We start from the raw sequence: 27,247 nt of genomic DNA, 5'->3' as shown, positions 1-27,247 counted from the left end.
TTTTAGATGAGGTAATCTTGACTTGGGGAAAAATGGAAGTGTATCCTGCTGAGCAGGCTGTCGCTCCATCGCCACGGTTGCCATGGCAATTGAGGCAAGTGCTAGAAGTTTGGACTCACTGTCAACTTTGACGACTTTGTTCTCCAAGGGCAAGCAAGAGCGCGTTTGGAGCAAGGGTACTTTTTGCTAACTAGGAAGGAAACGGATTTGATTCTTGAACTTCTGATTCGACAGATTCTATAAAGTACGTACTGTAGGTTTCTAGTACACTGGACCCAACTACAGTCACCCTGCAGTTGGCCCTCTTTAGTCAGGTCAAAGGGAGGACTGCGTAAAGGTGGCCAAGGCCAGGTCTAGTGGAAGCACAACTGTGTGAAATAGCTCATAAATTATAGCAGAGGTGAACCGGACCTTCTCTTTGGGCTTGAGCTGGTGCTGAAACGTGGGGGCAGGTGAAGTGGTGGTCCAGGCCAGGGGTCACTGCGCGCTGCTCCACCGGGCTGGGAAATGAATGCGCGTGCTGGAAACAGGATGGCCAAAGTGGCAAGAGTGGGCTAAAGGGGGATGGCCTCTTTCAAACCGTCCGGGTGGAGTCGTGTTGTGTTGCATGGAGAGGTCGAAGCACACCACGAGGGTCAAATGTGATTGTAAAACCATCCGCAGCTCCCATTGCCCTTTTACTCGACCGATGCTTTTTTCCTCACGCTGATGTGACGCTGAGTTGAAATGAATCTGAACATTTTATCACTGTTTATGTCAATGCTAAACACTGTCTTTGGCGTTTATATTCTTATTGCATTCATGTAACATTTTGAAGAACGGGCCCAATTTCAACGGCAGTTCAGTGTCACTAATAACCATTGAGTGAATGCAGCTGGCTCGTTACTGAACAAACATTTCACTCACCCGTCCGTGCATATAGCCCACAGGGTCCGAGAGGCTCAATTGTTCGGAAGTCGTTATGTATTAAAATTCAGGCTATAATTACCATTTGAAGGCATTTAAATGCCTTAACGTCTTTAAATACGAACCCGCTATTGCCTAAGTCTTACCAGAAACAATTACAGGACATAAAGACAACACAAAAACGTGGTTATGAATTGTATATATCAAAAAACAAAATTAAAAAAAATCCTGTCGTACCTTTCTGTACCTTCCATTTCGAACGAAGCTACTGTGCATGGACAACAACGAAGTGGAGGAGAGGAGAACGTTTCTGGACGTCATAATTGCCATAATTACCATATTGGTAATTAGAACTAGGAATGGATATTTGACGACATTTCCTCAATCGACTACGGAGAAGATCAACAATAAATTACTCGTTTGCGGTTTAAGCATCTTTTTTTTTTTTTTTTTGATAGGGATGTTCTGAACTGCTGATTCAATGCCATTGTCGTGTCGAACAGAGTGAGGTCGCTGTTAGCAAAAATGAAAGTGATATCACAACGCCTTTTTTTCCAGTCTGTTCGTCCAATCTGTTTGTCTGGTCACTGGCTATTTCCTGGTTCAGGAAGCAGACAGTAAGTACATTCCTGTATCCGCAGCTTTATTCAGAACCTTGCCAGAACGGAATGAGTTTTGTGATCTTCAAGCCAACTGTATCTGCCCTAGCGTTTACTGCTTGACTGTGTCAAAATTGCTGCCGTGAAACCGGTCATTAAAACATTGTCGTAAATCTTCACATTCCTTTGGGAGCTGGAGAGGAACTGAGCTATAAATACAGCAGCATCTTTACGTAACATGATTTACTGGGTGGTAGGCCAAAATTTTAACACAATTTTCAATTTCCTGCAGACCATTGGAGGTCTGCAAATTAAATCCAGCTAGGGTCAGTATAAGCGGTGCTTTGTGGGGTTTGATTTGAAGCAGCATGGTCCCTTACTTCGTCAGGTCATTCGCCGGAACTAGAGAATGGGTCATAATGACTTTCGAAGAAGTTGGCCAAGAGCAGAACTAATAATGGGGGGGGGAAAAAAAAGACTTTGCAAGAGTAGTCACAGTAAAACATATAACATTTAGTGTTGGACAGTAAAACAAGCAAACCCAGAAATACACAAGACAAGACCCTTAATTCAAACGGTGGTAATTTTCAGCAAATGGCTGCAGTTAAGGATAAAAAAACCCCCCCAAAAACCATGAAGAATCATTTCTTGGTGTACGCGCCAGCACAGCTTGACGACACTTGCTCGTAAACATGTAGGAGATATACAGTATTTTGTGCGGGGGGCTCGTTTGAAAGTAAAATGTATGTGTTTACAACAGCTGCTGTGTGCTTAACAGCCACAGTAATTAATGTTGACCCCGTGCAACTCTTCTGCCGGTGTAGCCGAGTGGAGTGCACCAAGCTGGAGTTGACACAGTGCTTGCTGTGTACACAGCACAACGCAGCCGCTCACTGCGTACTCCGCAGTTGTTGCGACTTTTGGCTGTCGCAACAGCGAGTCGCTTGCATGATTTGTTTGCCATTGTTTTTCACCTGATGCTCTCCCTGCGACGTCTCAACCATTTCTTTTCATCCAGGTTCGGGAGCGTCAGTGGCCAGGAATAGAACCCGCATGGCTGCTTAAATTTGGGGTTGGAGTCGGGCCATGACAACAAAAAGACAGATCAGGGAAGAAACTCATGTGAAGGGTAGAAAGTCCGACTTGGATTGGAAGCGTCGTCATAACGAATTTCCCCAATTGAGGTTTAACGAACCATTTTTTTTAATTGGGGCAGATTTTAAGCATCGTCGAGTCAATGACGATCATGTAAAGTGTGAGCATTGAAGTCGTGGCTCTTAGCCAGTCTGTACAGTGTGATTGCTTCAGTTGTTACTGTTGGCTTTCTATTGCAGATGATCTGCTTAATGATTTTTTTTTTTTTTTAATACAAGGTGGAAATTGGACCAATCAGTTGAATTTCTGGCAATTTGTAAGGCTCTTGAAGCAGATTCAACGACGCCAGACTACATTTCCCGGTCTCCGAGCCTATTTCATTGCGTCTCATTAGCATTTTGAGTCCACAGAAGTTGTAAATGTCGGCACTAGTTTGAAACGCACACTACCGGCACCCACAGCACTTAAGTGGAATGATATTGATCGTGTGAGCATTTGCTCTGTAATATGTTAATACTTCAATCGCTTGCTTTGACTTTCTGTCGCAGGCGATTAACTCATTCAGTTCGAAAATCTTTAGCAGCTTTAGCTGTATCAAGCATCTCAGAGATGTTATCTTTCTAAACCCTCATTCTACCTCTGGAGTATTTGGTTGTGCTGGGATATTATAGATTTTGCGGCGCAGATCCATTGTGGGGGAGACCCGAAGGAACGGCGGGTATTAATGAATAGGAGAGTGTTGGAAAGAAGCATGTTCAAGTCCTCAATTGAGCTGCTGTCTTCCTGCCGGGGTTTTAGCTTCTCACTCTCATCATCCTCCCGGACCACTTTCGTCTCCATAAGAAAAAAAAAAAAATGATGTTTGGAGGTTTTATAGCTCAAGAGTCCCTTCTCTTATCATTTACTAGAGTGATTCCCCCCCGTGAAGGCGGAGATTTGGCCGTGTATGCTATCATGCGGGCCGGTGTGATTGCTGCAGCGGGTTTTGCTGATGGCTTGATGTCAAGACCCGTCACTGAACGACCACCCCCCCCCCCCCCCCCAGCGACAACTCCCACCCCCAGTCAGCCAGCGCTCCCGACGAAGCTGGGCCTAATTTCCCCAGCATTACTCCGCTAGCGCAGCGTTTACTGGCCAAGTGCGGCAAGAGAGCAACAGCGGAGATGAGGCAGACAAGGTGAAATGTGGATGACAGAAAACACGATGATGGTGTCCAAAGTATTTGCCGCGCTGGCCCTGACACTGACAGGAAATTGACTCGTTGATGGGCGAGGGAGATAACCAAAGGATTTGCGAGAAGACTTGATGCCAGATCCGACTTTTTGGCTGGTTGATTTCGTGGCAGTGCAAGAAGGGAAAATACTTCTCGTAAGGGCCTGGTGTTTTCCGTATCGTCCTCGTAACAGTTGACATAAACGTTGGGTGCTTTCTTATGGCGTGCTGTTTAAACCAACTTATGTAGCTTTCTCGCTGTTTAGCCTTTAATCAAACCCAAGTTCGTTTCCCCCCTTGGCGCATTTCATTTTGTGTCATGCGAAGACCAAATCAAGAGTGTCATGGTTTGATTTGGCCACTGTGCGAAATACCCAATCCCATTTGTACTGCAGGTACAGGCTCATATAAAAGGATGAGAATGTTGTCTTAGTGAGTGTGTCTTTCATTGACTGCGTTATACAGTTAGTAAGATCATTAGTATGGACGGCTCCTTATAATGCACTTGGCTATTTGTAAATTGGAAGGTTTTCTGTATAAACTAACAAATGCTAAACAAAAGTAGTACCAATAAACACAAAATGGAGCAAAACTTGATGGTAGGGGTGTCTCTCCAATAAACGATTTGGTACGTGTCTCGACACACGCGCTACGATACGATTCAAGGACGGTACGTTTGAAAGTGGAAGGATTTGATTTGGTTTGATTTGGTGCACTCTCATCTTTTTGAATACAAACGTATTTCCAGTTCAAATTGGCTTTCATTACACCCCCGGTTGATACCCTTCTGATTAAACGCGGCTGCTAATTGCAAACAAACGTACTGATACCATACATTAAGTTTGTACTGGCTTGTATGGAGGGCCCAATCAAACCGGCAGTGGACTAGAAATCCGAGTCTTGCAAATCACCTTGCATTGTGAATTGTGAATGCGAGAGGAAGATATTCTGTGAGGAGACTCGCCGACAACTTTAGTTTATGACGAAGACTTTTGTTTAAAACAGACTCCGGTGCGATTTCATAGCTCGCGTTGTTCATTTGCTGTGTAAACGCCATCCAAAGCCGATTGTGCGCCAAGCAAGCGGACCGAGACCCGTTTGATAGGCGATGCGCAACAGCATTAGCCAGCTGACAGCCTTTCCATCTCGACATATTCAGTACGCATAGTGAACACGCATGAACTCATTCACAGAAAAACAGCCCTAACACCTGCATGCACTGACGTGTCTATAAGGTCCAGATTGCTTTGCTGTAGTTAAGGTTGTGCAGAAGGAAAATGGAGGGCACAGTTTCGAATTGAACCCGAAGCCCATTGAGAGCATGACAGCTGAGTTGAATGTGCGTTTATCTCTTGTGTGCGAGTCCATCACAGGCATGACAGTTTCTCGAAATTACGCCTCCCCCCTCCTTTTTTTTTCTTTTGAAGATTGACCGTACCATTCTACCTGCCTGCCCGCCTCTCGCTGAAAACTAACTAACCGGAGCAGCAAGTGAAAAGAACAGACGGTGGGCGGGACTTGGTGTTGCAGTGACCTGCACAGCACTTTCAGCAACAAAGCCAGGCGACATTAGCTTCTCTTCCACAGAGATGCGCGTTTCATTGACCACTCTAGAATTGTACGCAGGCCCTAATGTGAATGCGTATGTGCCCTGTAACTGACCGGCAACCGGTCCAAGGCGTAGTTTTCTTTTCTCCCCAAGTGAGCTGAGATAGGCTCCACCTCCAGGATGGATGGAAGTGTGAAAGTGTAAATGTGAGTGATAATGCTCGCTTGTCTATATGCGCCAAAGTCAGCCGGGATAGGCTTCGGTTCACCCGCGACCCTAGTGAGGGCGAGCGCTATAGAAAATGGATGGCTGGACTTGGTCCCCCCGTTCCGTGTCGGCGCCATTTATACAGAAAGCGGGAAAAAGACTGAACTTCAGCTTTTAACGGTAAGGTGAAAGGGTCTTTCGCCATCAGACAGCTTCTTCCACTTCAGTGGAGCACAATTTAAAAGAAGTGAAAGATGTGTGATTAAATTAGGATTAATCACACAGTTATACAGTAGAGTCAAAGTTTATGTCACATACTAAAAGTTTAGTATGTGTCATCAAGCTGCGGTTCAAATCTTCCATGCGTACTTGAGTCACAAGCCCGAGCCCGACCACGAATGGCACATTCCCGTGAATAATTGACGCTGCCCTAAAAGCGATGATACTTGCCTGTAATAGAACTCAAAATATGTTTCCAAAACATTTTAAGAGCATTTTACGAGCATCTTCAATCTTTGATAGAAAATGTACAGTACTTGTACATAGATGTCGACGAGTCTGACGGTGGCAATGAAGAATTGCCGTAAAACAGTGAATATTTGACCGTTCAGCAAAGTCCAGGAGCTACTTTACATCAGTGGTGCAGAATATTTCCTGGCCTCTCCGGCTCCGCTCCCGGCCTGCGCTGGTGGGGAAGTCGGCAGGTTTGTAGGCTACTGGCTTCGAACGATTAAGTAGTTAGCGAGAGAATGTCGAATGCTTTCATGTTCCCGAAACCAATTAAACCGCACTGTGACAAGTTGACCTGACTGTCGTAGATGAGTTAGCGGATATCTGGGGGCATTACTACTCAATTCAAACAAGAAATATCTATCCATCCATCCGTCTGTCTGTCTGTCTATCCATCCATCCAGCACATAGCCACAATCAATTAGCTAATAACACATTCAGCCTACTTATTATGCATGAAAATAAAATCTTCTGTCCATAATAAAACCGTCATTTCTGTAGGTACATGTTAAATATCACAGTAATATGGATATTGCAATGTTCAACACCCATATCGCGTGTTTTTCCAATATCGTGCAGACCTAATCGTCTGCCTTCTGCCTTGGAAGTTAGGTTGAGCGGAAGTTTGGTTGCACGGACACCTAGTTTGATATTTTTGCGTGTACTTACCACCAAGAGTAACCATTTGTTTTCTCAATGAAAGAGATGCTAAATGTCATACACACCGGCATGATTTTCGAGAATAATGGCCGATATGTTAAAAAAACAAAAAAACAATAAAGGGTGAATTTGCAAATGCCGAAGTGACAAGCAGTGGTCCACAGCGTTATTACACGAACCACTAGTCGAGTGAGAATGATGCGGCCTTCAACCGCTGCTGTTGTGAAATTGCAGTAATTGCAACTGTTTTGCATGTATAGTAGCACTTCCTTACAGCCTACCGTCATTTTTCTGTCCGTAATCTTTTCAATCACGTTCGTCAAAAATAATACCACACTTGTTTGTTGCAGCCTAAACCAAAGAGCATTCTGGTGCTTTGTTTTCCGCCGTCGTTTTAGACTAATGCGAGTGTGATTAGCAGAGCCTGCAGTGGAACCGAAAAAATAGCAGTATTAACAAATGTGTTGTCAAGAGCGCTGCAGCAAACTTTCTCAATGTAACATTGAATTAATCAGTGTAAGGTGCACAAACATGCTCTCCCTCTCTTCCGCCGCAAGTGTGTTTTATCTTATCAGAGAGCCAGCCGGGGAAAACGACAACACAGACGTATGAGGTAATGTAGGCAATCTAGAGTAAACACAGGTAGGCGGCAGCGGCGCCATCAGGATTATTAACTCAGGCGGCTGTCACTGTTTTTGACTGTTGACTTTCAATGTCCTCCTGGAAGCTTTCAGTATAGGAAATTGCATCTTTGTATTTGCGGCCCAGGAAATGTTATTTGTCATGCCTCCAGTCTTACACGTCGGCTCGGAGGGATTGTTGAGCCGGATTTAGCTGTGGCCGCTTTCTGATCTGCGCCCTGCTCTTCTTCACTGCTACAATCACTCAGATAAAATGAGCTCCTTTCTTTTGCGCAGGAAATTAGTGTCCTTTTATTTTTGGGCCCTTGGTGTCGTCTCCACTTTTGACTGTTCGAGGCCTTTTGAGCAGATATGATAGGATGATGGTCATGACCACTGCAACGTGGATTTTTGCTCTACATTGACCACAACCGATCCTTATCCCCCTCGATGAGTGGGGCTCCACTGTACGACAATTATAGTGCGACTGAGTGAAGCCTGCGTTTGTAACATCTAGTTGTGTGCATTGTCCTCAAAATGTTGCATTTGTGCCTTTTACATTCCCTGCCCGAACTACTCGACTATGGAGTGTGTTACAACAGCAATCAGAGGCAAGGGTCGCAAGCACTTGTCAACGGTCGTAAGACGTGTCGCCAAAGTTCTCTTTCATTCGCTAATGCTTAGAGACAATGCGACCGCGGCTCCAATATATGCCGACCCATTCGTGCGTAGCGTTCATCGCTCATCAGCACCCGTTCTCGTTCTCCACACCGATCATCATGCCGCGGGAAACAAGCGCAAGCATTCGCCGCTCAGCGAGTATCAATTTAAGGGACAAAAGCAGGTTGGACGCCATCCAGATGGTAGGCACCTTCAGAACTCTGGCTGACCTCATACTAAAATAGTCAATGGTAATATCTTGTTTAGCCAATGGAAAAGCACCAAGAGCGAGCAGAGCTGAGTAGGTACTGCCCAGTGGGCAAGGGCCAGTCGGCCGAAAGGTGGACTACACCCCGGATTGCTCGCTGATCAGTCCTAGGTGGACTACACCCCGGATTGCTCGCTGATCAGTCCTAGTGCAATTTTTGAAAGTCTGCCATGTGAACCATTACGTTACAAATATGGACCGGCATAGAAACCGTGAGTGTGTGTTTTCTTGATCTCCTAGCATATCCTTAGGCTCATTTCTACAAAACGATGTAATGTGTGATGACACCCGTGTGCCACCTTCTTACAAACACAAGCACTTCTTTATGTGTGTCCACAGTCTGGTGCAAGCCAGTATTCTGTCCTCCCTCACTCGCCTTTTCAGGACGCTGTATTTATGGCAGCCGTAAACGCACAAAAGCCCTCTTTTGTTATTGATTGTGCGCATTTTATATTTTGGACGGACTATCACGGGGTACAGCTTGGACCCCGCAGTGGACATTTTATGCAGCTCCCCTGCTAAATCCTGTAAGAGGGATTGCTTTCACTTGGTCTGGCGTCCGTCTCGGCGCGATACGAAATCATTTTAGTCTCAGGCCTTTCAGCCAAAAGCGAATGCCCGGGCACACCTTCAAAGTTTGCAGATTTAATTATCCAGTCCGCTTATTTGATGTTTAAACCCTCTACCTGATAACACCGTGAATTATTATGCCGCAAAGGACGTCCACAGTTTGCCTCCCTAAATGGCTTTGTTTTTGCAGTCTGAATTAGCGGCTGGCTACATTCAAAGAGCATTGTTTGCCAACATGAGGTGTTTCCAATTAATGGGGGGGGGAAAAAGATTGAGTTTATTTTCGGGATAGGTCCCTTTTCTCCCGCAAACTCAGGAGACCGGTGATTGATGACCGAGTGTAGAATTGAAGTAAAGAGTGCGCCAAGAGTCCCTCCGGATTGGAGTTGGACTCTCTACTGCCTGCACACCAACTGCCTAACTTAACACATACAGTTGCACCCACTGGCCGCCTGCAGAAGATTGGCATCTTTAAAAGCTGGTGTCAAAAAGCATGTTAATGGTTGTGATGAAGTGGCGCGTCTAATGATACTCGTTTAAATGGACTGTGGCACGCCGTGACTCACATCTATCTCAGACGGCATTAAAATTCCCCCGCTGGTTTGGACTCGGTCAACTTTTTTACCCTCTCATAATAAGAGACACTCAGAAACACACTAGCTCTGCTTCCCGTCTTCACATTGTCAACTGTGTTTAATTTCATCACTTGCCATCACCGAGCGCGTCGGCAAAGTAAAGTGCGGCTTCGTCGATAGTCCAGACAGCTCGGTAACCCGCACTGAAAGAGGTCATCGTATCTAGAATATGTCTGTCCAGGCTTTTAGCCACTCTCACTCACTCACTCACTCACACTCATGATGCGTTGGTCATTTGTTCTCCTCATGGAGCTGTAAGAGGGCAGTCTAAACAGGGTCACTCAGGGAAAGTAAATTGAACCATTTAACCGAGGTTTACCACCACTGGGGATTCCTAGGTGGACAATAGTATCGACATACGACGTTTTCTGGATAAGAAGCGCCGCACATTGAACTAGTTTGCAGATCGGTGTAAGGCCTTGCGAGTAACAAGCGACGCGACCGAAACCAACTGAACTGTCATGCAGTCTGCAAGGTTTGGCAACTAGATTTCATGACCGGCCGAATATCGCTCGAATAAAAAAAATCAATCTCTGGTTTTGCTCTGATTCAACATTTTAATCGCCGGTGAATGTATTTGCAACGTCGCAGATGTAAGAGCCACTCAGTACGCACATGATATAATATAACGCACCTAATGCACACGAGCATTCGCAAACAAACGTATAAAATTCTGATCAATCGACCGATTGATTTGACTTGCGGACCAATTTTTGGTTATGTCGCTGCTGTTCGATGAAACCTCGTCATACTGCACGGCACGATAAAGACCACACAACATCTTCATTTTACCAAGACATTTTGGACAATTGCATGCTTCCGACTTTGTGGGTCAAGTTTGGGGAGCACTATTTTGGCCACAACGCTCAATTAATAAAGTGGTGCCTGGATTCTTCAATGAAAAATATTTTAACATGATCTTAAACTGTGGAGTGTGGTGGTTAGCACATTGGCCTCACTGTTTGGGGGTTCGTAGCTGTGGCTTTGCTGTGTTGAGTTTGCATGTTCTCTCCAGTTTTTTTCTGGGTACAGCAAGAAGCTTCAATGTTTTGTCCCAACACTGATTGTTTTTTTTAATTATTAGTTCAGGTATTTATTTTTAATTTCCCCCCACAATTTCGTTCATTTTTTGTTTTTAGGTTGTACAGGTTATAGCTCACAATATTCATGCGAAATGTTTTGTAATTTTCTCATTTGTTTATGTCCTAAAAACCTGGCATTTGAACAGGGGTATGTAGACTTTACAGTATATTGGAATAAGAGTGAGCTGTCGGGGGCTATTTATACATTGTCCCCGCTGACTGACTCACGAGGCCGGGTGACATTAATGCCCTTGGATTTCAATTTGTCACCACTTCTCATTGCCACATTACACAATGTAATGGCATTGCGGGGGTGCGATGATGAAACTGGTAATAGGTTTAGAAAATGCGGTACTATATGCGCTCCCCCAGCAATGTGATGACTAGGAGTGTCATAGGAATCCCTGTTTGGTCAGAACAACGCTGCGATTCTGACATTACGTTCTCTCGGCTCCCCAGATATTTCATATAGATCTCACAAAGTCATTGGGGAATGTCTTCATCGTTGGCAAAAGTCTACATTTGACAGGATGGGAGTCAACTTTACCTTTAATCAAGGGATTGAGACGGTACAGGATAAAACAATTCACGGGAGCAGATTATCCAGTAGGGGAAAAAAAAAGACAGCTGCACAATCATTTTTAAGGTCGCCGACCTCCAAAATGGGATCAGTACGGGAGTGGGAGTCATCTTGAACGGGAGCAGGATGGGAGTGGGAGTTGTTTTCACCAGGAGAGAGGCGGGACACGGTTTTACAATGGTCCGGGACTTGGACGGGATTTTTTCTGTGGGAGTGGCTTGGGACGGAAGTGAAAATCCACTCCTGTCTACCCCTCTAGTCTCCATAAACTCAAGGCTGCAGTCCAGAAATTACAGTAAATTTGTATTCTCGTTGTTCCTTCTCTTTTGTGTTATTCTTTGACATTTTCCCCCAGAAAATCATTTTTGGTTTGATTGTTTCAATGAAGCCAGGCGTCATGTACACTTCAGTGATGACAATATTTGTCAAAGAAGGAAGAAACACTTCCAAGGTTGCATAGTAAAAAATAGGAGGATTACTGTAGTAATCCCTTATATTGTCATAAAAAGTTCCGTTGATCCTTCAACAAAGCCTCCGGCATGTTCTTTACAGTAGTCGCTTGCCATTTTGCTCACGTTTTCCAGCAAAGAACAAACAGCTTCAAAAAGAATCCCTGCGCTCTCTGTTAGTGTGCCAAAATGTTGTTTTAAAGGAAGAAAAACGTTTTATTTCCTTCATGGCCTCAATTTGATTGTGGTGCATTAAATAAAACTCAACTTACTCATTTCTTTCTTTGCCTATTTTAATAAAAACAAACCCACCCAAGTTGCAGTTTAGCTACAGTATGACCCACTCGGTGAGACATTCACCGACATCCAAAGTTCAGTCCGACTGAGCTCTCTAACTGTAAAACCGCTGGAGGGAGGCAAAGAATATTTAAGTAATAAGTCATGAGAAGTTGTACTTCACTGATATTTCAGAGGAGCTCGGGGGCACGACTCATCTGAAGGGACCGCTGGCAAGCACAGTCTTTTGTAAAATGACAGCAACAATAAAAAGCAGAAATCCAAATGTCCCCTAAGTGTTATATTAATACAATTTCATCCATAAATCATATTCGAATCATCTCAGTGGTGGTTTTGGCGTTATGAGTTATTTTACATGAACTTTTACTGTTAACCAATTACCTATGGTTAAATGTTAATGATTTCAACTTCTTGGATGGCTACTTTGCCACCGGGGATTATATTATTATTACAAATTAGATTTTATAATGGAGCATTTGCGAACCACACCCCCCACGCCTACCCCTCAAATTCATGCATAATCCTGTAATCAAGGTAAATTATACAGTTACACCAGGGGTGCATTCCCCCCCCCCCCCCCCCCCCCCCCCAAGTATGAAAAACTTCAGGTCTGCGTCCACCGTGCCATTCTTCACCCTTATTTTGTTAAACATTCTGAAAGCATTCCAATATAGGTGAAGATATGCAAAGCAGTTATACTTAGAAAAACACACACTGAAGCAGAGTATATGCAATACAGGATTGGTTGTATGTACAGTGTATATATGAAGAAAGCCTGGGCGGGGTGAACTGTATAGACATATGCCTATACAAATCACATATTCGCCAAGTTCTCTTGCAATATGAGAAGCATACTAACAGTCCGCATTCGTTTGAAGAAGTCCACCCAGCCCTTTCATGTTCGGTTGATCACTTGCATTGCATTGAAAAGTCATCTTCTTTTTTTCTTTGAAGAACTGCTTTGTTCCTGGGTTTACATTTAGATTTCAGTGGGTGGATTCCATGATTGCATTTCGGATTCTGTGGACACAGCGACCAATGCAAAGTTTTCCATTTGAAAAGGTCACACATACACTAGCTTTACCCGTATAGTTTAATGGCAAAGACAAAAAATCTAACATGAAAGATTATTCCAGAAGCTGCTGATCTCACCGGGTCGGTTCTCGACGAAAATAAACACTTCAAGGGGGCTGGTTCAACAGGTGTCAGGTTAACGTTAATTTCCTGTGTGATATTCCTCATTCGCGTTGCTCCAGAGTGATGCAACACCGGAGCTGTTTTCGCAATCGCTGTGTGCTGCAGGGTGTCTGCTAGAAGAACGGCACTGCCGTTTGTTTTCTGCTGTACAGGCTGCTTTTGATGAGCACAAAGCACTTCCAAGTGTGATTCTGCATTCGCGTAGAAGTAAGTTGCAATTTGTTAGCGGTTGCTTTCAGTTTACTCTACAGTACTATTAAATATAGCGTTCAAGACGAGATCTGCGGACCTCATTCTCTCAGTCAATTTGAAGTGGATGGGCTACATGGCCCAAACACACGAGCCAAGAAAGCAAAATAAACCGAACATAAAATGACTAAAAACGAAGTTATATTGAGAAAGTGGTGTGGGTCTCGGCGGGGGGGGGGGGCAAGGAACAGACTGATCGGACAGAGTGTGCGGTTGATGAGACCAAATGATGATGACAACAAATCCTTCAAAAAGACACCTGCTGTGAAGACGATGCAGGTTGGGTCTTACTAAGAATGGCTGTGTTGTTTGAGGATGCAGAAAAGAGAAATCCCTTTGACTTTGGAGAGTCCTTAAGTCCTTGGTGCATCAGTAAACACAGTCTGTGTACTGTTTGCAGTTAAGTGTCGGGGAGGTTCATTAAAATAGACTAAGAGCAGCACAATAGTTGGAAGTAAAACCCTCATTTTTATTCCTTCATGGCGAATCATGTCTAGAATCCCGGATCAATGTGTCCTTGTCTGACTACTCTCAGCTGCATAGGTTTTTCCACCACACTGATGGTCTGTTTGGCTACTGATAGCTGTCACTAGTAATCTGCTACTACACGTCCTCGGCCTCTCGCGGGCGGAGGGGAGCGCCTGTTTTAAAGCGAATTAAAAATTTAGACAACACAACATTGTCAACTGATTAAGGTGCTCCTGCTCTCGAGTTCTGGCCGCATTGCCAAGAACAAGAAAAAAAAAAAACCCCAAAGATGCCAAGACTGAAGGAAAAACAAAGATTGAAGAAAATCAATTGTCCATGCGCCTCTGACATCTTAATGCCACAATCAGTAAGGAAGGATGTGTGAAAGTGATGGAGTGTCTGTCAGTTGTTGGACATCACAGGAGCTCTTAATTGAGTGAGTCGGAGCCGAGAGTGGCTGGCTGGGATATATTGCTCATGTTAGGAAAGAGCATACATGGACTGTGTTACTGCTGGATCACGCAGACACACTACTTGTCACATCTCCCACTGTTGCAAATTAACCCCATGCTGCAGTTTTTTTTTTTCTCTCTGCATGCGACTGTGGTAAGGAAAAATGAAAGATGAATCCAGTAAAAGTTACCGTGAAATATGCAGACTTGCATCTTAAGCAGAAAAACTATGTCCAGCAGGGGAAAACACTCATCAACGATAGAGCCAAATTTGAGCTTTTTCTCTCCCTTGTGTTTAGAGTCAGCAAAGACCTGATTATTGGAAGTCTCCTACAAGATTATCCTGAGCGATTATCTTGTGGTGTGAGGTGTGGTCAAAGTGAATCCTTTCTCCCAAATCAGCTCAGGAAACGGGCGGGACTGACAATCACAAATGTTAAAACTGTTCAATAGACAGGGTAGAAAATCCGTGAGCGTGTGCTGAACCACAAACAATGTGATTGTGACATTAAATGGAGTGATACATGATATTTTTGTCTGTTGCTCTAGGTTTAAAGAATTGTCAATAGCCACCCAGAAAGTTCTACATTTTCAGTCAACTTTCATGTTGCTGGACTATCTTGTTGGATAGGCTGGAAAACTGGGTTGGTCTTTCTGGAACAGTCTGGTTTAGGTCCTATTTAGAAGCCCAAATTTATTTTGTTACAATTGGCAGTTATGAATTTGATCAATTGGCCATGACCTGTGGTGTGCCCCAGGGGTCAGTTCTTGGTCCTCTTTTGTTCAACTTGTATATGCTCCTTCTAGGTCAAATCGTACAGAACTTAAACATTAATTTGTCACAGCTATGCAGATGATTCACACCATTATGTGTCTGTGTCATCTGACGACTGTAGCCCGACGGACTTACTGTGCCGGTGTCTGGAGCAAATAAACACCTGGATGAGAGAGAATTTTCTACAAATAAATGAAGACAAAACTGAAATTACTCTGTTTGGCAGTAAAGAGAATAGGGTCAGCATTAGTCAACATCTTGCGACTCAAGCTCTTAAAACCACCGACCAAGTCCATAGCCTTGGAGTGATAATAGACTCATGTGACTTTCAAGAGCCACATCAAAGCTGTCACCAAATCAGCTTTTTACCAATTGAAAATCATCAACAGAATTCAAAGTTTTCTCTCCCAGAAAGACCAGGAGAAACTCATCCATAGGGTAATGGCCTTTTAACAGAACTTTCCAAAAAGAGCATTAAACAGTTACAGCTCATCCCCAACGCTGCTGCTGGAGTTTTAACCAGGACTAAGAGATCACACCAGTTTTAAAGTCTCTACACTGGCTTCCTGTCACTTACAGAATAGTTTTTAAAATCCCAGAGCGGTTTAGGCCCAGAATACATCTATGGTATGTTCAAAGAATATAAACCCAGCAGGGTCCTCATATCCTAGGACTAAATAAACACCTGGATGAGAGAGAATTTTGGGGAGGCAGAATTTAGCTGTTATGCTGCAAAAAAAGTGGATTAAACTTTCACCAAATGTAGATACTTTTAAATCCAGGTTAAAACATGTCTTTTCTCATGCGCGCATGCATGAAATCTGCACAGTATTTTGTTGTTGTTGTTGTTGGGTTTTTTTTGTTTTTAACTTGCTTGTCCTGCTTTTAATCATTTTAATGAAATTATTCAACATGATTTTGATTTTTGTAATTTTTTTTATTTCACTTTCTGTAATGTTTTTGATGATTTATGTAAAGCACTTTGAATTGTCTTGTGCATGAAATTGGCTGTACAAATGAACTTGCCTTGCCTTGCCTTTATTTCTGGTGTATCATAGAAACAGAGAGACAGCTTAATAGGCGCATTTCTGTGAATAAAGTGCAAGTGCAAAGAGAGGACAACTAAGCTACAGGTTGATTTAAATTAATTATTTGAAGTTATTCAGACATTATGCCCGAGGCAATTTGAGAGTGAATTTTCTCATCTTCACAGGTGAATGTAATCCCATGCCCAGTAGACTGGTTAATTGACTGAAAATACTGCTTGGAGCTGGGCTGTCCAGTTAGCAAGGCAAAGTCTATACTGCAAGTGGAGCGCAGTGAGAATGTGTAATAGCTCAGAAGGAGACTGCATAAACAATAGCCCGGAGGTAGAGGTTGGACAGTATAACAAGGATAAACTTTACACAGGAAGAATGTCCCCTCGTGTGGATGTGACTACACCGTTTTTTTTTTTTTTTGTATGAATAAATAAATAAATAAAAAAAGATTGTAAATGTCATTTCAAAAGTACAGCTCCGGTATGAGCTCACCGCATGTTAACCAGTGAGCATACGCTTTCCCCTTTGCGCTAAAACAAATGCAACATTTGCATGCAAGAAAAATGCCAGGGAAGAAAATGGAGTTGGACAGCTCAACAGCGACAGGACCAAAAAAACATGAGCAAATATGTCACGCGCTATGGAGAAGAAGTGAGTGTTTCACAACTCTGACACAAGTAGTGCTTGCACTTGGTCAAGTATGAATTAAAAGCACAAGGCGAAGTGTTTCTCCGTCCTAATAATAGCACAAGACAGCAACATGCATTTAATTGTACAATTCGACCTCTGAAGTTGAGAACAGTACATCCCTGGACACTCTTTTACACCGAGATCCTGCGAAATTTCCACATCGCAGCAAAATACCAAATTTCCCTGCCTTTGCCTTTTCCACAGAACTAAGCAAATGGCATAACTGTGTGCTTTCACACAGTGACAATCAGAATATTGCAACAAAAATGGGGATATTATTGGGCTAAATTAAGGGCAATTATTGTCTTGAAACAAAAGTGAATTTGGAGAATTGAACCTAACTTGAATTTTTGGGGGGAATTGTGAGGAACCCGGAAGAAACCAAACCCAATCAAAGGAAGAACATGTCAACTCCAGAAACTAAGCCTCGGGCTGAGATCTGAACTCTGAACTGTGAGGCAGAAGTGCTTAACCATTCTTTCACCGTGCTCTCGGCGTAAAAACACGGTATTGTTAAACATGTTTTAATTGGCTATCTACTACACTTTTTTGCAGGAAAAAAATTGGAAAACCTCATTATATAAAAAAACTGTCAGAAGTGGACTCTCGAGGTTTCATCGGTGAGCAACAATATTGAAAACGACACCATCATCACTCTAGCAAGTCTGTCTCAGTATGTGATAATGAGAGCCTGAGCCTGTCGGGTTTGACCATTGGTTGGCTGAAATTATTCACCTGTGGATCATTAATGTGTGACTCGGGGCGGGGGGGGGGGGCGGTGACCTTACCAAATGACCTCATAATTAATAATCCCTTCCATTGTCAGAATGAAACCATACTTCTGCAAATTGTGGCCAGGGGCGTTCATTTACTCAACTGCGGAAGGGGCATCATTACAATTGCATGTTACAATTTATGTCGTTTGAAATGAAATGAAAAAGGACTATTATGGAGAAATACCAACGCATACGAGTTGGAACTAATACGTTCCGAAGCTCCCGAAACAAAGATGGAGGCGCAAAATAACCTGGCGCGACCTCATCGCAGAGTCATGTCAACTTTATTGACCGTATAAAATGCTATCCACAACAGAAATGTGAAGGCGCTTTCCGCATGGGTCAGGTCTTGAACCACGTCATTAAGGAACAAACTGGGGGACAACGGAGTTCATGGAGCGAATGAAGTGGAGTGAAAGGCACCATGTAAAAAAAAAAAAAAAACAACCACTCTAAGTGGCTACGCTTTGCTTTGGTAGTTTTGGTGCATAACATAATCACAGAGCATAATCTTCTGTGGGTCTTGAAATCTCAGTCAAAATGATGGAAAACAGATGGCAGGTGTGGGTGTCTGCTCGTCACACGCTCGTTTGATTTTTGCCACCCACAAGACCAGGTTCATTGAGGGAAGTGCAATTAATGTCAGACAAATGCGTTAGTAATTGGGCACTCGGATGTTCCTTGTGATATGAGCGCGCCGCTTCTCAGCATGCCAATAAGATGGCGAGCTAGCATCTCACCAAAGAGGGAATGCTGGAAAAAAGGAGGATGGAAAACAGTTGCCATCAATCTCAGTTTGCCAAGTTTTTTCCCTCTACAAGTCACCTTGTAGTCAGTCTTTCACTCTCCAAACAGTGTAGGTGTTCCTTGAATAATTGGAAAAACAGCCGCTGTGCACTTACAAGCTTTCTATACTTGGGTTTAATGGAAAAGGGCTTTTCTGGATTTGATGAACAGTTTTAAGGTTAATACCAAACTACAACTGAGACCCAGTCATCATTCGTTCTTATATTCATACCTGTGTTTTTCATTCAGGCTACCGTCCATCACAAAAGGTGTTGGCTTTTTGTTTTTTATTGTTCTGTCGCTCTTTTTCACACACAAGACTTTGATGAAGAAGTTTAAATCACTGTGTTGGCAAGCCACTACTTTTTGAGGTGGTACACATCAATCACGATGCCAGCGTTTGGTCATTGTGATTTAAGCGCAAGCTCTTGTTGTGTCTCACTGAGTTTTATATCTCATTCACTTTACTCTTCCAGCTTGTTCTCACTTTGTTGTTTTAATGAATGAATGTATGCCTTCATCTCAGCCACCAACAAACCTGTACAGTGTTTTGAAATAACATTTTAACATAGTTAATGGTCATACAAGTTTAACACTTTTAACGGCTCATCACTCATCTTGATTTAACAGTTTTCTTAACATTAAGGTTTCCTGTATGACACACGACGCTGCTTTTTAATGACAAGTGACGAGAAGCTAGCCGCCGGCTAGCCAGCCAGTAGCTATTGCGAGAAGGCAACGTAACAGACCTCTCTCCATCTTCACTCGGTGCACCTTATCAAACTGCACAAATGGATGGACTCAACTGCATGACACCGCATGGCACACAAGATTCAAAGTCTTGGTCAATACCATCCCTGTCCAATTGAGCCAACAGGAATGGGAGAAAAAACAGGAAATCGAAACATACCAAACTATAACCAGCCACAGAGCCGTGTCAACTATCAACCAACCTCAATCGTCCACATGGCGACTGGCAATCGTCTCCATCCGTCATGATAAACGATCGGCGCAAGTACGCAAACCTCACCCGAGTCTGCTTACGTCATGGTCACTTCCTGTGGATATCATCGTCCTGTCTTGAAAACCATTCGCAGAAAAATCTCAGTACCCACATAGAGTTGATCCTTTGTTGCTGTCTGAAATTAGGTCTGGTGAGGTGGACAAGCATTGTTGACAACTGATGCCAACAGTTTGTTTGCAAATGATGCTCAAGCGTCAGCAATTGCAAGCGTTCGGGGTGTTTGACTTGGGATTGTTACTGTACTTCACTCCTTAACACTTTTAGCGGGGCTGTGAACATAGCCACTGGTCAAGACCCTTGTCCTCAACAGTCCCCAATGTTTCGATTTGAATAAAGCTAAGGTGTTCAGCATGACATCCAAGGCAAACCCCCAATTGACTTTTTCTTATCCCTCAGATTGACTTCAATGAGGCTTAGGCTGTTCTTTTAGCCGGGAAGCATCACTCTGTCAAGGGACATTATTCCCCTTTGGTCACAGCTTAAGAGACGCGATTTCTTCCAGGCAGGTAACGCTGAACTGACACTCGGTAGGAAAACAGCTTTGATCCCCGTCGTCATCACGTGGCACATCCGAGATGACGGGCAAGGGCATCTTTGGATCACTTTATTCCACTAAAGGTGTATGAGAAAACACTCAAGCTACTAAAAAATGCCGGGAAAATGGTGGCGCTCACATTTACCCGAGCCAAAACAGTAGCTGAACTGCCCCCTTGCGAGTCCCCGCTCGTGTCTTCCAGAGAATGAGGAGGGCTTATGTCTCACAGGCGATGTTAGAGGCTCCATAAGGAAGTAGCATTTTATCATACTGTTGCCTTGGCCCTGTTAACCATCTATTTTTAACATAACTGTCTGCTGTGGCCTTTTAAAATACAAAACACCCAAAGGCAATGCGGCACCTGTAATCCACCTGACAAAATAAGATAAACTGCAGTTGTGTTGTTGGCCATTAACACACAACACCATCACAGTTAGATTCTTGCACCCAACAACATTTTCATGATGGTTTACTGTATGTAGTGGTGTTTGATCATTAAAAACCCGTCATAACGCATCAAACTACTATCAAGCTGTTCAGACAGCTGAGCACTCCTGGGACATCAGTGCTTAAGCGGAACGTCGCCTATGTCAGGGGTACTCAATTACAATTTTAAGTGGTCCAGTCCAGAATCGGATGACTTAAGGGAAGCACAGAGTTATTGCAGCTATACATTTTGGTCAGTTTGGGCCGCCTATTAATTTCAAGATGCTTGGTCCTGTTTTGACCTTGTAGAGCTGAGTTATTAGTCATCAAATTTCATTGGCATGACTAAAGCTAAAAGCTCAAATTTATCTGGTGTACCTCATTCATATTTCATGTTTATATATTATTATTTCATTCATATAGCTCAGTGACAAGTTTGCTTTCGGCCAGCTCAGTGGTTTACTTTGAACACTGTGGTTTGGGTTGTGAATCTCAGCTCTGGCCTTCCTATATGAAGTTTGCGTGTTCTCCCTGTGCTTGAGTGTTTTCTCTCTGGCTACTCTGGCCTCTGACTGCGTTCCAAACACATCGTGTTTGTTCCATCGAAGAATCTCCATTGTCCGTAGTTTTGAATGCGAGTGTGAACGATTGTTTTGTCTCTGTGTGTCCTGCGATTGACTGGCAGCAAGTCCGCTGTGTACCACAAAGTCGTCTGGGATAGGCTCCAACGCAAACTTGACCCCAATGTGGAGAAGTACTGTGGAAAACAGATGGATGGAAGTTTGCTTTTGAAGGACCTCTGGAAATGACCGACATGACACCGAAATGGCCACTTCAAACCAAAATGGCAGATCCCGTGTCCATCCAGGCATGGGTTCTTGAGACTTTTTTGTGATTTTGCTCCAAAAGGACGAGGCTATAAAGATCGACATGTCGCAAAGTTAAACTTAGAGATTAGTGTATGTCTCATTTGCACCATGTAATTGTCCTCACAGTTCACAGTGGAATGTGTCTGGAAGTTCATTAAATGACACACTCCAAAAGCTACAAAGCCAAACAACTCCAAAATCTTAGATGGGCTCTTTTACAGCAATTAAAATTGAGCAGAACAACAGTGTCAAAAGCAGATGTAATAAAATCACTACATCAAAAGATCAGGAGATCTTTGTCTGATGCAATTAGGGCGTCATTAGTAATATTCAGAGATACTGCTGTGATTGTCAATGCTCCCACTTAGCTGCTCTCACGGCGGGTGTCACCTCAGACAACCACTTTATCAATGACATTAAGTGAAAAAGAATGTTAAAAATAGATTACCTGTCTCACGGGTCAAAAAGAATAGTTTTAATTACAGCGGCTATAAGCGTACCCTCTCACCCTTTTACTCACTATAGATGGTATTATTCCCCGAAGGATTATGAACAAGAACTTCAGCAAGGGGGTTAGCATGAGAGTATTGCATTGGGTTTAATAACTGAACCTCCTTCAAATTAGCTCCATTGCCTTTTCCGTAGACTTCCACTCAAGAGATTCATCCCTAATGCGATGTAGGTGTGCTAATAGTGTTTGGAAACGTGTTAAAATAATAGTCCAATAGAGGAGGATTCTGTTGAAAGACCGGTCGATATGCAGCTGTAGTGTCTGTTGAAAGACCGGTCGATATGCAGCTGTAGTGCGTCGAGGTAGTTGAAACAGATTTGTCTGGTCTCTTATTAGAATCCAATGGTGTTTAATAATGAATGAAATGCATTTCTCAGGCTATCATTACCATGGTCCACAGAGTCGCTTTATCTCTGCTTCGGGCTCAACTTGATGTAAACTGTGGAGCTGCAGGTCTCAAGGAGCAGTTGTTCAATTCAGAGCATCATCATTTTTTATTGTTTTTTCCCAAAAAATATGCCTCTTTAGAAGCACAAAACTTTTGAGAGCAAGATCAACGCAAATGCTGCGACTTTGGCTCAGTTAGCATCCTAAAGGTTAACTCCAGGCTGTTTTCCATTGGATTCACTGATGGTCTGTCTGTGGCTTTGCTTTCTTGACATCCGAGTAGGCAGTGTGAGTTGTTCATTGGTGTGAATGCTTGTCTGTCTTTATGCGCTCTACGATTGGGAGTGATCGGACATGGGTGTGCCCAGACAGCCAGCTGAGATTGGGGACAACTGTCATGGGAAAGGGATCGGCGCATTCAGTGGTTTCACTAGTCTTGTAAGTTAAGAGTGTGGAAGCGTCACTTGAAATATTGCCCGTGCAACTGAGAAACGATTTTATATCGTCGCTGGCCTGAGAAAAACACCTATGTCCAATTTTGTAATTTATAAAAAAAAAAAAAAATCTTGTCAATCGAATGTCTGAAACCCTATTCACGTAAACAATTTTAAAAATGAAAAAAAAAGAGTTTTTCACAGGATGATACGATATACAGACGGAAACACGGGGCATGGGATATTAATGCTTTCCTGCTGTTGGTTTTGCTACCTTTTGCCATATGGCAACATCTTTGCCGCATACCCATTATCATGCAGGGTTTTATACAATTGTCATGAAATTATGCAGACAAATGTATGTACTTTCACACATCCAAACTATTTCGAGATCTACACCTATAAAGGGAAGCGTGTTTGGTGCAAGTCTATCTAAAAGCTGCAGCAGCAGGTAATGTCCAAGGCACTCCATCCATTCCCTAGCACAAAAGGGAATAGAGGCTAGGTAAACAAAGCCATTAGAGACAAATCTATTTCTGAAGAAAACAGAATCACATCATCAAACACGAGAAGAAGAAAAATATGATCCTGCAGCCCTTTGGGCCCCGGCGTGGCAATGATAGCCGACTGTGGCATTTGTCTTTATCAGTCCGCCTTGAGGGAGGGAGAATGTGGCCGGGAAAGTGTGAAAATAAAAGGGAATGAGAAAGACCACGGAATCCGAAAAGCACAAGATCTTCTTCAAGCTTGGGGGAAAAAAAGAGAGATGTGTGTGTGTGTGTGTGTGCCATACTTCTCCGGCTTTGAACTATACCCCTGATTATTTCTCTTGCATACGTACGTGTTTCTCTGTAGACACAAGGAGGCTCTCAGACGGTCATCCTTTAAATAGCAAAGAATGAAGGGCTCGGTGGACAGCGAACCCCGACCGACATCAGCCCTGGCTTGCTGACGTTTACGCCGCTTCATCAAAATGGCACCGGTGACTTGAGCGCAACAACACTCAGGCCAAATACAAACTGTGGTTTATGGAAGGGAGGAGTCATTCTGGTGTGCTATATGCTCTCCAAATTATATCATGATAACTTTAGTGTGTGTGTGCGCGCTATTCATTTGCAGCACACGCAGAAATAATGAAGTGCGCTTTATTATTTTGAAGACGTCCGTAATTTGGGTTGTACTGTGCTGGCCGAACTTTGCTTTGGTCGTCTTTGTTAGACCATAGAGTGCTTTTAGTACACTCTCATGCCTATGGACAATTTAAGGTAGGATTACGCTGCAGGTCTTAATGCTGAATTTGGATTTTGGGCTAAAATCTGATTTTTTTTTTTTTTTGTGTAAGCGTTCACATTACATTGTAAATGCGACCGACCTTGGTCTGTCTGGCGTGTGAACATGTGCGTCCCGAAAGCGACCCGCACGCGCGGAAGAAGAGGTGACATCACTCACGGCGTATTGTTTACGGGAGTAAATGTGAGATTCACTGGACTCTCAAATCTAGATTTGAAGTCGCGTGTGGTTGGTTGGTAACCTCTATGTGCTCTGTGATTGGCTGGCGTCAATTCAAGGGTGTATCCCACCTCTCACCAAAGGTGCGCTGGGATAGGTTCCAGCTCACCCTTCAAAATTGGTCACATATTTCGCCACAGTTTGGGTGGGATTCCTTAATTTGTACCATTTTTACATGTTACCTGCTGAATATATTCTATGCTAGGGTCCTTCCTGTTCTACAGTGTTGCCCTTTCATTACGCCCTGCTATGGACAAAGAGGAACAATTGTTTTGTGTCATCAGATGGAGCACCTCTGACGGCAGCTCTTCTCCGGGAAGGATCCCCTCTGTTTGCCCTCCATCTTGGCTTCACTGTATAAAGCCTTGACTGGCTGCCTTGAGATTCCATGCCAAGTCTTTGCAGATGCTTCATCATTTCCTCCTTCCAAAGCCAGTGATTTTTTTTTCTGTATTTTTTTTCTCCCCCCTCCGTTATTATCTGGCCAGAGCGGGTATTCTCTGAAGGAGGCCTGTTTGTGCTACCGCCAGGCTCATAGCATTCACTGGCTCGCCTGTTTTCTTTTCTTCTCCCTCTGTTCAGTTTGAATACTCTGGGGAAATTTGTCTGTCTCTGATATAGTTTTTTTTTTCCTGCTGACCGTTTTCCCCCCCTTTTTTGGGGTTTTTCTTTTTGGTTTTTTTTTTGCTTCGACTCATCAGTTTGCCCTTTGCTGAGACACCGTAACTCACTTTTATGTGATTTTACAAGAGAGCTGTGTCGAAAAAGCATTAATTAAAAACACAATTTATGTGTTAATATGCATAATCGTGTTTGTGTCCTGATCCCTATTGGAGATAATGCACCAAAAATGCCCTTCATCAGAACCTCAACAGCAGAAGGCGATAGTTAGCTCCAGCTTGCTTAATCCTGTGCCAATGTTGTTTGAGCGAAAAAACAGCAATCGGCCATCTGGACTTGATGGAATGACTCAAAAGGAGTTGTGAAGAGGCTGTTACCATCCATCCATTCTCACCAAGACCAATAGGTTGACTCGTGCTTCTGTTGTCTTCGAGAATTCAAACTGATTTGAACGTTAAAACTGGTAAATGGTCATTATCACTGATCAGGAATGTAATTTGATATAGATACCGTCGCTGTGAGGCAGAAACCTCATATGTTCCAATATGGTCAAATTATTATTATTTTTTTCACAAATCGATTCTAATGGTCCCTACTTCGTCTGTAATTTTTACACAGTTTTAGCCAATTTAAAGCGGTGAAAATAGCAAATATACAAATAGACCCTTGAACACAACATTTGTTTGAGTGTTGCTGAGGTGCGGCAATACTACTTCCGTTTCCTCATTGTGCGAAGCAATGATTCCAAGATCGTATTCACACCTGAAACTTTAAGGAGTTTGCTTTAATAGTGATCGATAATGTAGTTGTCTCTAATCCGTTTTCTACCTGCCATTACGTCACTATCAAGCCGAGTAGGATCAAAGCTGTTTCCTTCATTCAGAGGGGATCGAGGTCAGTTTCCCACCACAGCTGAGCTACTCCAGAGTTGTAAACTTGGTGCGAAACAGTCTGAAAATGAACTATCGGAGGACAATTACTTTCATTACAATGTCCGAACCTGACTAACCACACTGCACTAACATGGACAGTGACCGACTTGAGATTGACATTTAAATAAACTAGTCAGTCAGTGAGCGTGACTGATGATGGGCTCTCCTCTCTGCTCAACCCTCCCCCTGAATTGCCACCCCCCTTCCCCCGCTTCAGGCCAGAACATCTCCTTCCCCCCCGTGGCGCTGTGGGTGACCGTTGGCCTCGCCGTGTGCCTGCTGGTCCTGCTCGTGGCGCTGGCCGCCGTCTGCCGCAGGAAGATCAAGGAGAGCTGCGAGGAAGCCAGGAGAGAAGGTAAGGAGGCCATTCCACAGCGGTGGCCATTTTCCCATCTCACTAATGATGGCTCACCACCAGATGTCAATGCATAATCCTTCTAGCTTGAACAAAATGTGGAGATTTTCATTTTGGAGGTTCTAGTAACTGGGGGGTGGGGGGGGGGGGGACATCTAAAAAAAAAAAAAAAAAAGTCTAATGACCAGCGTTATCGTAGTAGCCCAAAATTGTACTCAAGTAAAAGTACTGTTACTTTAGAATAATATGACTCAAGTAAAATAAAAACGTCCAAGTAATTTGAGTGTAATTATGAAGTGAAAAAAAAACCTACTGAAATACTGAGTAACTGATGAGTAATTTCATAGTGCGTGGATGTCGACGAGATAAAAATATCAAATAGGAAAATGCTAATTCAAATACTTGCCAAAAGTCAATTTTCAAGCATTTTTCATAAACTAAATGAAGGCAAATTCAGTCACAATAAACTTGAAACACCCATGAAACGGCACAATAGAATCATCGAGCAAAGATGATTGATGATATAATTCAATCCAATGTTACTATATTGAACTCAACAGGTGGATTCACCCACATTTATCAAATGCTGACATTTGTTTCATTACTCAGTGTAAGCAACCCTCGGATCCCCAAAGAGAGAGTCTGGACTGATGCATAGGTGTCCTTTATTTTAGTTTCTGTAGCGTCATCATTGGGTTCACCCTAGCACCGTGAAAACTGCGTGCCAGGACATACAAAACACAAAAAAAAGCAAATCACCGCAAAATCTTCACAGTACAATCCAAATAATTTGTGCATCAATATTAAAACATCAACAAACACTCATTTACTCCAAATATAATACAAAGATACAAAATCACAGATAAATACAATATTTCAAACAATCAAAGAAAGCCAACAAACATACCTCAGTGCACTCACCAAGATTGCTTCATGTCAAATGATCTCATCTGCAGTCCAACGCAGGCGTCAAAGTCCCCTTCTGAGTGAAAATGAAGCATCAAGCTAGAGCCTGGAGATAAAAACTTGTGGCACAAATCAGCTTCCTAATTTCCCACGCCTTTGCGGCTCCCTTTACAGCTCAGGCTCTTGTGGCGCTACGCTGTCACTCAAGGGACAAAATTCGATCCCCAAAGTACATACGCAAGACCCATACACGTATCCCGACTTCACGCATCAACCATCCAAAGCAAAAATAGAAAACCACACACAACACTCTTCATTAAATCTTTATATTCATAAAAAAAGGACAATGTAAACGAAACATTTAAGTAATAAAACCTGCTTTAGTCCTGACAAAACAAAAGCATAC

The 27,247-nt window shown here is 43.2% G+C and overlaps 1 protein-coding gene across 2 annotated transcripts in view; it reads left to right on the top strand.

Moving 5' to 3' along the window:
• cd276 (CD276 molecule) overlaps positions 1-27,247 on the top strand; it is a 73,244-nt gene that overhangs the window by 20,634 nt on the left and 25,363 nt on the right. For both annotated transcript variants that reach the window (XM_086025284.1, XM_086025283.1), the window contains one exon: positions 25,798-25,935. In XM_086025284.1, coding sequence (XP_085881410.1) covers positions 25,798-25,935 — 138 coding nt within the window. The remainder of the gene's footprint in view (positions 1-25,797; positions 25,936-27,247) is intronic.

Source organism: Filicampus tigris, chromosome 3 (genome assembly GCF_054856515.1).
Source record: "Filicampus tigris isolate MCC_2025a chromosome 3, RoL_Ftig_1.0, whole genome shotgun sequence".
Taxonomy (NCBI): domain Eukaryota; kingdom Metazoa; phylum Chordata; class Actinopteri; order Syngnathiformes; family Syngnathidae; genus Filicampus; species Filicampus tigris.
The sequence above is the reverse complement of the archived record's forward strand: the minus strand, read 5'-3'. Positions and strand labels throughout refer to the sequence as shown.